This window comes from Odontesthes bonariensis, chromosome 4, assembly GCF_027942865.1.
Source record: "Odontesthes bonariensis isolate fOdoBon6 chromosome 4, fOdoBon6.hap1, whole genome shotgun sequence".
NCBI lineage: Eukaryota > Metazoa > Chordata > Actinopteri > Atheriniformes > Atherinopsidae > Odontesthes > Odontesthes bonariensis.
This window is the reverse complement of record NC_134509.1, coordinates 18,062,711-18,074,322: the sequence shown is the minus strand read 5'-3', so window position 1 is coordinate 18,074,322 and position 11,612 is coordinate 18,062,711. Positions and strand designations below refer to the sequence as shown.

General features: G+C 45.3%; 1 protein-coding gene across 1 annotated transcript; it reads left to right on the top strand.

The window, feature by feature from the left end:
- Positions 1 to 1,773: 1,773 nt before the first annotated feature.
- LOC142378599 (docking protein 1-like) lies at positions 1,774 to 10,138 on the top strand. The gene is made up of 7 exons (XM_075463292.1): positions 1,774 to 1,890; positions 2,655 to 2,733; positions 7,126 to 7,259; positions 7,332 to 7,442; positions 8,227 to 8,299; positions 8,730 to 8,902; positions 9,010 to 10,138. The coding sequence occupies exons 1-7, from the start codon at positions 1,834 to 1,836 to the stop codon at positions 9,934 to 9,936; spliced, it is 1,554 nt and encodes a 517-aa protein (XP_075319407.1). The 5' UTR covers positions 1,774 to 1,833; the 3' UTR covers positions 9,937 to 10,138.
- Positions 10,139 to 11,612: the final 1,474 nt, after the last annotated feature.

Genomic DNA, 11,612 nt, shown 5'->3' with positions numbered 1-11,612 from the left:
GAATCATCCCTGTGAGCATACTTTCATTGTAATTCTGAGGTCCTATTCTTTCTAAGCGCTGACACATTCCTTCACAAACATTGTGTTCCTGTGAGTTTTAAACTCGTTAAATCGGCAGCTGAGCAGAAATCTGCAGAGAAAGGACGAAGCCGCCATGTTGTTGCAGCAGATTTGGTCCCTGTGTCTGTGAACTGGAATCTTCAATAAATATAGCAATGACCTTTCCTGCAGCAGCTTTCATAACCTGGTGTCGTTTTGGATAATTCATTATCATCTCCTCGTGTAACACCAAACCCAGCCCCATTTGGCATTTATGCTACACGACGGTGTTCAGATGTCCTCACTGAGGGTGAGCAACAAATGTGTTTATCATTTCTGGGACTTTGTTAGGTATGCAGACATCTACAGAGCTTTTATATACAAAAATAACATAATCTCTACCCCAACTTTATTTTTAGACATAAGAACATGTATAACTCCAGTTCCATGACCGTTAAGACTCATATCTCACAAACCAATATTTTATTCACAATAGAACAAATAAAGAGACATTTTACTGTTTCATGAGATATTTGAGCTCATCTTGTCTTCATAAATACTTGGACAGGTCAATGTTTCCCACTTTGCAGCATCCCCTCTTCTTTTAACAACATCTGGAAACATCTGGAACTGAGGAGACCAGCTGCTGGACCTTTGGGAGAGGAATGTTGTCCCATTCCTGTCTGATGGAGGATTCCTGGCTTCTTTCTTGTATTTGGAATGTTTTCTGGTGGTGAAACATCTGGACTGCAGCAGGTCAGTCCAGCAGCCGGACTCTTCTACTACGAGGCCGTGCTGGTGGACTGAGAGCTGATAACCAGCTGGATGGTCCCTCTCCTCTTTAGTCTGGAGGACGCAGCATCAGGTTCTGATCCATCTGACCACAAAACAGTTTCCCACTCTGCCTCTGTCCATTTTAAATGAGCTTTGGTCCAGAGAAGACGGCAGAGTTCCTGGATCATGTGAACATGTGGCTTCTTCTCTGCCTGAAGGAGCTTTAACAATCATCTATGGATGTTATGTGAGGTGTGATTCCTGGAAGTGTTCCTGAGCCCAGGCAGGGATTTCCAGGACAGAATCAGGTCTGTTTTTAATACACAGCTGCCTGAGGGCCTGAAGGTCACAGACACCCAGGACTGATGTTCAGCCAGAGATGTCTCGAGATTCTCAGAATCTGTCGATCATATTATGTTCTGTAGATGATGGAACATTCAAAGACAGTTTCGATTTGATTGCTGAATCTTTGCCAATCTTTACTTCTGAGAGACTCTGCCTCTCTAAGGTGCTCTTTTTTTATACCCAATCATGTCTCTGACTAAGCTGATTAGTTCCAACATGTTCCTCCAGATGTTTCTTTTTTACTTTTCCAGCCTTTTGCTGTGCCTCTCCCATCTATTTTGAGATCAAATTCAAGATGAGGTCATATGTTTCAAAAAATAGTAAAATTAGCTCGTGATCATATTCTGTTTTATCTACATTTTACTCAGTGTCCCAACTTTGTTGAATACACAGAAAAGTCAGAAAACAGTAAAGATACTTTCATTTTACACTTCTGAATGATTTAAATCCAGATGACTTCCTTATCTGACACTGAAACACTTAATAAGACCTTTGTCCTGCTGCTTCTGTCTTTCCTGCAGCTGTGTGTGTGCTTCAGGTGGGGATCATATTTCATTCAGGAATGTCTCTGTGTGGGCACGGCCCAACCTTATCTTTCAGCAAAGGAAAAAAAACTAAAAGCCTCATTCGTGCTTCTGGATCCAAAGGCAGCACTGAGGTGCGTTTCCTCCCTTCATGGACTCTCAGACCAAAACAGGGAAGGTTTACCTCCGACCTCACAAAGCTGGCAAAGTAAGTACATGTCTGGTTTTTACTTTATGCAGCTAGAAGCATTTATATGATCGAATCTGAAGCCTTGTTCACCCTCTTCTCCTAAACTAACGCCAGAGTAAATCAGTAACTGAAAGAGAGATAAAAGGATGATATTCTGTCCCGGTGTGGAACTCAACATGTTAGAAGTAACACATCCACAGACATCATGTCAGTTCCATTCAGACTTCAGATGAAAGGACGGGTTTCCCTGACAGAACAGATCTCTTCTTCTCTGTGAGCTGTTAAACTGAGACTCCAGGAATCCGAGTGAACAAGTTGAAACACGACACATTCCTGCACAGCACTGACACACGACACACACAGCTGTGCAGAGCAGTAACTGAAGCAGCCGTTTAGTCCCAATAAAATGTGATGGATTCATCACAGCTAACCTGAGTTGGTAGATCTTAATTTGACATTTTCTGTTTTACAAACACAGAAATGCAGCTTCTGTAGGCTGAGGTTGTGTGTGTGGGTGGTTCCTCCTTTCTCTGATGTTTCTCTGACGTTTCTCTGACGTTTCTCTGCATGCATGGCACAGCTGTGACTAATGTTTACCTCTGTGTCACATGTGGGAGGTTGAAACCACTTCTAAAGAAAAGTTCTGGGTGAGAGGAGTGCAGGTGTGTCGGTGTAAAAGTGGGAGGAGATATGAAAGTCATCCATAAGACGTGGATATATTTACCTGCTGGTAACTGAGTTCTGAACCGTGTTGATCTTTCTCTGTAATTCCCTCGTTTCAGAAATGGAAGCTAGTGTGGCTGTCTCTGTTCCCCCACAGCAGCAGTGGGGTGGGCCGACTGGAGATCCAGGACATAGGAGGTACATCAATGTTTCTGGACTTATATTCCCTTGCTCCCCACAGATCTGTGGTGCAATTTATCACAACTTTACTCTTCTTCTGGTAGTTTTAACCATAATTTCTGTTAGCTACGTCGGCTTAGCACTGATTGGACGAGCAGCATGACTAACAGTTTAAACTGCTCAACCTGAGATGGCTTCCTCTTAAGTGGTGCGGGAGCCTTCTGGTGTCTGTCAGCTAGGTACTGAGAGGCATCAGGCAACAACAGGCCAAAGAGGAGTGTTAGCCATGCTGTATTTGATGAATCACACCAGCAGGGAACAGAGAAGTCAGTGAGAAGAAGAGGTCTGTCAGCAGGGGCGATTTTAGGATCTGGTCTTTGGGGGTGCCCAGCCCCCAGTGCTCACAGAGGCACATTATTTCTCACTAATTGAGGCGAACTAGTACATTTATAAATTTTGGAGCCGTATTGGTTTTGCTTTGAGTAGTGTTTTCCCCTACAACATTCAATTTTGACCTCTTCATTTCAAAAGACTGTGGCTTGACAGGGATAACAGAGAGCCTGAGACAAATATTGAAGATAACTCAACATTTATTTTGGGAGTAAAGAGTTAAAACAAAAACAAATGCTAGAAAATAAATAAAATGGTCACTAAAATAATGCATCCTTGAGCAAAAAAAAAAGTGTTTTTGCATAATATAATATTTTAAAAATGTGCTGAGCCAGGGGGTGCCGAGCTATCTCACGGTGGTGCCTTGGAGCCACTAAAAATACCCTAGCCTCGCCCCTGGAACTTCTGTACCTGTTCTACTTGAACTTTGAGGCTTGAACGTCACTTTGTAAAGTTTGGGTTATAAGAATATAAAAGCTTGGAAGTTGAGCAGCTGACTAGTTCTGGGTTCATGTCATGTAGCTGCCGCCTCGCATAAACAATGGGTTGATTATGATCCTGTTATAATCAATGACCCTGTTGTGCTGTGCACACACATACCTGTCACACAGTTTCTGGTGAGGCTGGGGTCAAACACCAGGGAAAACTCTGGGGTTACACCTGCCCACGTTTCACTTTGACTCAGATCACATCTGGGCTCCTAACGCTATTCTTCTCCTCATCTTCTCCTCATAAACACAACGAAATCCTGTGGGAGCTTTTGGTGCATCTTGTCACAGCTGCCCAGGCGTCCTGATAAGACATCCGAATTAACCTTGTTTACTGTTCCAGACCAGATGATTAACGCTGAAGTTGCTGACAGACAGGGGCGAGGCTAGGGTATTTTTAGTGGTGCCAAGGCACCACCGTGAGATAGCTCGGCACCCCCTGGCTCAGCACATTTTTAAAATATTATATTATGCAAAAACACTTTTTTTTTGCTCAAGGATGCATTATTTTAGTGACCATTTTATTTATTTTCTAGCATTTGTTTTTGTTTTAACTCTTTACTCCCAAAATAAATGTTGAGTTATCTTCAATATTTGTCTCAGGCTCTCTGTTATCCCTGTCAAGCCACAGTCTTTTGAAATGAAGAGGTCAAAATTGAATGTTGTAGGGGAAAACACTGCTCAAAGCAAAACTAATACGGCTCCAAAATTTATAAATGTACTAGTTCGCTAGCCTGGGTGCCAGCCGAACTCAGCCCCGCCCATAAAATGTTTGGTCGGGAAGTTCGGTCTGGCTCTGCTCAGTTGGGAAATCTCTATGCTCGACATCAAAACAGTCGACCCAATCAGATTGCCAGGGCGGGCTTTAGACGATGATGGACAGGTGATCAACAGGGACATTATCGACTACGTCACTAAAGAGCGCTTGGTTTGAATTTGTTTGAAACAAACATGGCTGCCGCTGGAGAGCTAGGGTGTGTAGATTCTGCCATCGAGTCTGTTCTACAGGATCTCCACATTGCATTCATTTTGAAAGACGAACAGAGGAACGCGATAAAGGCTTTTATCGATAGAAAAGATGTTTTTGCCGTCCTTCCTACAACAAGTGTGTGTTGCTTAATCTACGTCACATACTACGTTGCTCTGATTGATTGTAGGTCTATCCAATTGAGCGAAGAGGCATTTTTTCTCCTGGTTCGGTTGAAACACGCCCCATACTCAAATCTCTATCGAGCGGTATCAGACTCACATTCTGACTAGAATCGTGAGTATGACGTAGTCAGGCTACTAGTTCGCCTCAATTAGTGAGAAATAATGTGCCTCCGTGAGCACTGGGGGCTGGGCACCCCTAAAGACCAGATCCTAAAATCGCCCCTGACAAGTTCAAAGTCAGTGTGAGTTAGGAGAGGAGATGGGTACTAAAGTAAATCCAGGGTTATAGAGCCTTGAGCTGCTGACCAACGCGGCTGTTACTCTTCCTGTCAGGAGATCAGGCAGGTCTGTGGACATTTACCTGAGCAGCTGTTTCACTGCTTGTGTTTCTTTACACTTCTTTATACTTTTAGAGATGCTAAACTCAGCTTTATACACACTCTCTTTGCGCAGAAGAATCACCAAAACTTTGGACACAGGACAGAAACTTTAATGACGAACTGGTTTCCTGTCAAAGGGATCGTTGAACGTTGTTCATTTAAAACGCTTTCAGTTGAACATTTCCTCCTGGTGAGCATCATCAGCGCTCTTTCTGACCCGTGTAAGTGAAGAAGAGGAGCGGCTCGAGACTAACAGTCTGACACCAAACGAGTGAGGGAGATGGGAGAATCGTGTTGTGTCACGGAGAATCACGGAGGAACAGCCCACTGGTGGGTGCAGGGTGCAGAACATAAGCAGTGAATCTGACAGCTTCAGCAGAGCCCAGAATGCTGATGGTGTTACATAAGCTCTGTGGCTGCATCTGCACCGTGCAGATGGTCCCGCGCGGTCCGTCCCAGCTCACGTGCAGCTGTGAGCTTTTCATGTCCTGTGCAGAGCAGATAATCCAGGAAACAAAAGGTAACTCACAGCGGGACTTCAGAATAACACGACTCATTAAAGAGACGTGAGAGTAAAGTGTGACGGAGGAAGTTTAAGGTTGACAAAGCGCTGCGTACCGCATTGTGTCTGGATAATGCGCTTGATGAACACGTGCCGTCATGTGACGACATGATGATTAAAACATTTCCAAGTGAGTGAGCTGACCTGAAAGTGTCTGAGCTGTTGTCAAGCGGGCCGAGGAAAGACTCTTCTTCATCATAACCCGAGGACGGAACCTCGCCTGCAATATTCTGGATGAAAGAAATGTAAACTATTAAAAGCTGGACTCACAGTTCACTCGTGTCTTATTGCCAGTCAGCACCATCTACTGGAAGTAGATTATCATATAAGAGAGATCTGGGTTCAAGGATGACTTGTTCATGAAGAGAATGAACTGATCTTTCTGCTCTTTGAACACTTCTTATGAAGTATAAACCCCATCTACACACACCCCAAATAAGAGGTTATCTGTGTGTTTGTTGAAGCTCAGCTGAAGACATAAATGGGAAAATGTCGAGCTCTACTTTTTTGTTTGTATTCTCACATGTAATTAATTCTTCTTTTAGTGGAGCGCGTGATGTGTTGGTCCATCTCAGCATCTTGTGTTGGCTCCTGTGCATCATTAATATCTCTGGTCAGTTAAATATCCGGGACAGGCAGCGGAGATGGGAGATGATTTAAAGGCCTCGCGGTTTAACCTGAAGGTTAGTTTGTTTTAAAGGATAAACGCAACCAGGAAGATGTAAGAAACAGTGAAGCTGAATTACAGCTGACAGGCCTGTGAGATGCACTCGAACCAAGATGCTGTGCTGATTGGAAGAGCTGGCCTTTCAGGGCAGAGGGAAGAAGAACTAATGTTGGTTTCACAGCTGCCACGTTCAGCCTGAACTTAGCCACAGTGAGCACATCCATCCCAGGGAATCTAAACTACAACTGATACACTTAAACAGTCCAAAGGTTTTAACCATAAAACACAAGATGCTCCAGCACATCTTGAAGGAGAAAAACTTGGACACCAGACGGCAGAACAGAAGTGAAGTGAAGTGAAATTTATTTATATAGCACTTTTCAGCAACAAGGCGATCCAAGGAGGTGTGGCGCGCTGTGTGTGAAAGAGGAGGAGGACGGGCTGTAGCGACCTCTGCTGGTTGGAAACAGAAAGAAAAGAAGGACTCAAAGCAAAGACTTGGTTTCCTGTTTCATTGGTGAAAAAAAGTTGCTCCATACTGATTCTCCTCCTGAAAGGTTTGTGCAGCTCAAATGGAAACTTTCTCAGCTGGAAGTTTTCTTTTCACAGTGACTGAATTATCTTGTTCATGTCGGGGTCATTTCTCCGTGTTTGAACCACGTTCATCATGTTGGTTAAATGAATATGTAAATGCAAGCTGTCTTTAAGCAGTCTGATGCTCCTCAGCAGTGGTTTGCAGAGTCATTGTGAGTTTGCTGTTTCCTCCTGCAGGAGGCGGGGCAGGAGGTGATCACGGCTCCGCCTGGAGACACCAGCCTCTCGGGGACAGGAGGGTGAAGGTGGTCCGGCTGTCGGAGCTGATCAGCGTCCTCAAACTCCCCCCGAACGCCGAGGCCTGTCCCATGGTCAGTCACTCTGCCTGTTTGTCATGTGTCACTTGAATAAAATCCATCATGCGAGCTGCTCTGTGTTTGCAGGAGAACATGTCAGCGTTTTGTGTGGAGACCCAGGACAGAACGATGGTGTTTGCTGCTCTCAAAGATGAGTGTGTGGACTGGGTGGACAAACTTTGCAAGAGCTGCTTTCAGGTTGGAAAAAATTCACTTTAAACACTTTCGTGTAAAGCAACACCAGAGACGTGTGCAAGCCTTAAAACTTAAAACTGTCCTGGAGCATCGGCAGGTCGTGGCTCACCACTTTGACTCCGTCAGAGAAGAAAGATTGTAAAGAACGTTGGTTTTTCTGCATCTACAGAGCAGAATATTGTGAAAAAAATGGCCCAAAGTGGTGAGCCACGACCCATCCCTGTTGGAGGGACTAAACCTTTGGTGGATGCTGCTGTTATACCCAACCCTGACACCCTCACCTGTCAACAGGTAACCTGCTGGTTGGAGAAGCTTCCAGAACGCTGTTCCTGTAGATTCTGTAAACTTTCTGTCTTTCTGTGACTCCAGAACAACTTTTACAGAGTGTTGCTGTAGCAGGTTCTGGATTTGGTTCTGTTGGTCAGTGAAGACTCTGAGAATAATTTATTTTGACTTGTTTTTATCTGTTAAAAATAAAACTTTATCGATAAAACGGAACAAATGGAAACAGGCTTTTACCTCAGCTGGACTCGTCATACTTACTTAGAACTCAGCCACATTTTCCCTCTTTCATGGAACTCCAAACGTTTAGTTTTCCTTAAAGAATCTAACGTTGTTAAACTCGTTGTCTCGTGCTTCGTTTCAAAGGTACGTTTTTTTCTTGTGATTGGGAAACGCGGTGAGTCTGCCGCTACTCTGAACTACCCTTTTGGGTTTATTCCTCGTTGGCTCCACTGTGTCCAGCTTTATGTACAGACCATCTGACACAGTTCTGTGTGTCTCTCAGAGAGGAGGAGGCGGCTCTGGGCCTGATCAGCTCCTCATGGAGGAGAACCAGATTTATGCGTCGGCAGATGAAGGTAATTCTTCTGTTCCTCTGCTTTTATTTGTGTCTAATTCTGTCTTATCCAGGGCCCAAAGCCAGATTCTGAATCTGCACATTGTGGTTGTTTGCCTCCAGTCAGCAACGTATAAAAGACCTTTTGTTTTGACATGTTTGATTTGAGAGCCATTTATGCCGACCCATCCGACCGCCTGCTGAAGCAGAAGCTTGTGCAGATGAGTTGGAAAAGTTCTCGCTCACAGCCATGAGGGTGACAACCTGACAGCATCACGCACACATGACTTTGTGAAAGTCGGATCCATTTGGTTCCATTTATAAACGCACAGCACCGAACAACCGTATGTGTCAGTTATCTTCAGGGAGCTCAGCCCGCTTCTTATGGATGTGGAGGCTCTTTCTGTGGATGTATCTGTGTAATGAGACGATTCTCCCCTTTCTCCTCTCAGTCCCCCTGTTCTGGGTGGTGATTCAGAGGACGGATGCAGCGGTCCGATGTGGCCTGCAGGGCTCGTTTTGGCTGCAGGTGGGACAGGAGGCCCTGCAGCTGAAAGACACGCAGAAGAAGAACATCGTGAGAGAATGGCCGTATAAGCTGCTGAGGCGATACGGAAGAGACAAGGTACAAGATAGGCAGCCCAGAGGAAGAGAATCCTTAAAGTTTGACATGATAGCAGGGCTCTTTGTGTTGGACTGAGTCTTCTCACCTCTCTGCTGTTTTCTTGCCAGCTGGCCTTGAGCATCGAAGCGGGCAGACGCTGCGGTTCTGGTCCTGGAACCTTCTCCTTTGAGACCCAGCAGGCTGAGAAGATCTTCTCTCTGATTCAGAGTACCATCAAACAGAAAAGCTCCTCAGCCGCGCCAGGCATCCAAACTCAGGAGGGAGAGACCGTCTCGGTGACGGTGAGCAACATACGGGCTCACTCCCCCCTCCCCAAAATACCAGATATGACCAACATGGCTGCCATGCTGGACAGCAAGCTGAGGACACAGGACAGGAGATCTCCTGCGTTAGAGGATAGTTCACCGGCTGATTCGGTCGGTCAGTCAGACTCTGCTCCTGCTCCCATCACCCTCATGCCGCTCCCGCTGGTCCCCACATGTGGCAGAACCTCTGCAGACCATCACGACAGCCGACCAGATGCCATTTATGCCGACCCGTCTGACTGCGTCCCATCCGTCCTGAAGCTCCGTCCGACCACAGCTCTGTACGTCGACCCTGCAAACCTTCTTCCTCTCAAACCTCCGGGTGCAAAAGAATCCGAGACGCCCCGTCCCACCTCTTCGGCGCCTCATCCCGGCCATACGGCAGATGTTCTGGATTCAGTTTACTCAGATGTCTTTGACAAAATCAGTCCGGACCAGAACAAACAAACCGTCCTCCCGAGCGCAGGTGAAACAGAGTGTTCTGCAGGTGATGAACCCATTTACACCGAGCCAGTGAGCAAGGCAGACTCAGTGATGCAGGGAGGTGAAAGCCAACCCGACCCATTCGCACACCTTTATGCTCAAGTCTGCAAAAAAGTGCCATCGCCCGTTCCCTCGGTCTCTGTGACCCCCTCCACGTCGGCCTCCTCCTCCTCTGTTAGCGTCGGTTTGGCCAGAGCCGACGCCGGGGGTGATGACGTCATCTATGAAAACCTGGGAATCATTTAACTGATGCTGGGTCTGAATGTGCTTCCTGTTACAGGTGCTGAGCTCACACAGGAGATTACATCATGACCATGTGGACACGGTCACACACGAAGCTGCCTGAGAGGATCAGCCCTCAGTTCAGAGTTTCACCACAATAAATTGTCCTTTGTGTTACGCAACAGCTGGTTATGTTTGAATAAAGGAGGTGAAAGCTTCAGATGTTCATACTTTCACAGAGATAATTTCTTCATTTCTGGAGATGTAACCTGCATTTAAAGAAGTCAAAACATTTAAAATATATTAAGTATTTTAAAGTATCATCTCTGTGTGTTATTACCTGTCTGAGCTGTTACATGAACACTCAGTGTTACTGACACATCAATAACTGCAGTGAATGATTTATGCGTATGAGTCTGTTTGTTTGTGCACACCACATCAGCTGATTCAGCACACTGAACAAGATTCAACAGCACAAAACAAGCCTCGTTTCCACAAAAGCTGCAACCTTCAATCTGTCATTTCTTTATTTCTTTGAGAGAATGTGTTTGGGAGCTGAGGACACCGATTATTGCAGTTTCTCAGAGAAATCTGTGTCCGTTCTTCAGCAGTCCCTGGTTGTTGTCGTCTGATTCTCCTCTTCAGGATGCTCCGTACATGTTCAACAGAGAAACACTCACCACAGAAAACCCAGAGGCCATAATAGAAAACACAAATAAATCTACCTGTTCCCACTCCTGATGCATCAAATGCTGCCATTTCGTCAAACCTGCAGCGTCTCTGAGATACGAGCAAAGTGACGTCATTACACGGTTAGAAGGTGGCAGGTGGAGGAAAGTCTCAGCCTAATGAAACCTGCAGACGTTCACTTAGACCAGGTGTTTTATCCTTTTCTGCACTGCTGTGTTTTCTTCATGTAAACGGGACAATGTTCACAACACTGATGACCCAAAACTCAGCTTCGTACACAGTGAGGCCAAACTGTGAGAACATCCAAGTATCTGGGAACAGAGTTTGACCCCCAGCTGAAGTTTGATGCAAACAGAGTCGATTACAGAGAGAGAACAACAAAGAATCCACTTGATGAGGACGCTGAACTCTTCTGGTGTTTCTAGAAATACTTTTTATCAGGTTTTTTACGCTTTATTGGCTGTCTGTGAAGGACAGAAACAGATTAAACAGATTATTGGAGTCCAGTTAAAGGAGCTGTGTTCACTTTAGAAGATACCAGGAATTATTAGTCAATCTGGCCCAGTTCTTTCCAGAGAATTAGTTCTGATGCCCTCAGGGAGGCGCTGTGATGAGGAAACAAACTGTTATTCTGATTCTGATTCTGCTGAATACAGACAATGTTTTTAACCCCTGATGTTGTTCTCAGCTGATTATCTCCTCATATGAGGCAGCTGCTGGGTGTCAGATGCTGATCTGAGCTCGGAGAGCTCGGAGAGCTGGGAGAACTGCGTAAGCTGTCAGACTGAATGTCTCATTTAGGATAAATAAAGTTTTCTGAATCTGAAACTGTTTGGATACATTCAGGAGATAAAAACAGAAACTAAAGCTGCCTTCTGTGTAACGTTCAGATTCAGGGTCACTGAGAGCCGACAGAGAGGAAACACAACATGTTCTGATGGGATTTCACCAAAGTTTACTGCTGCTCGTAATACTTAACATGGATTCTCCACCAGAGTTATACATCATCC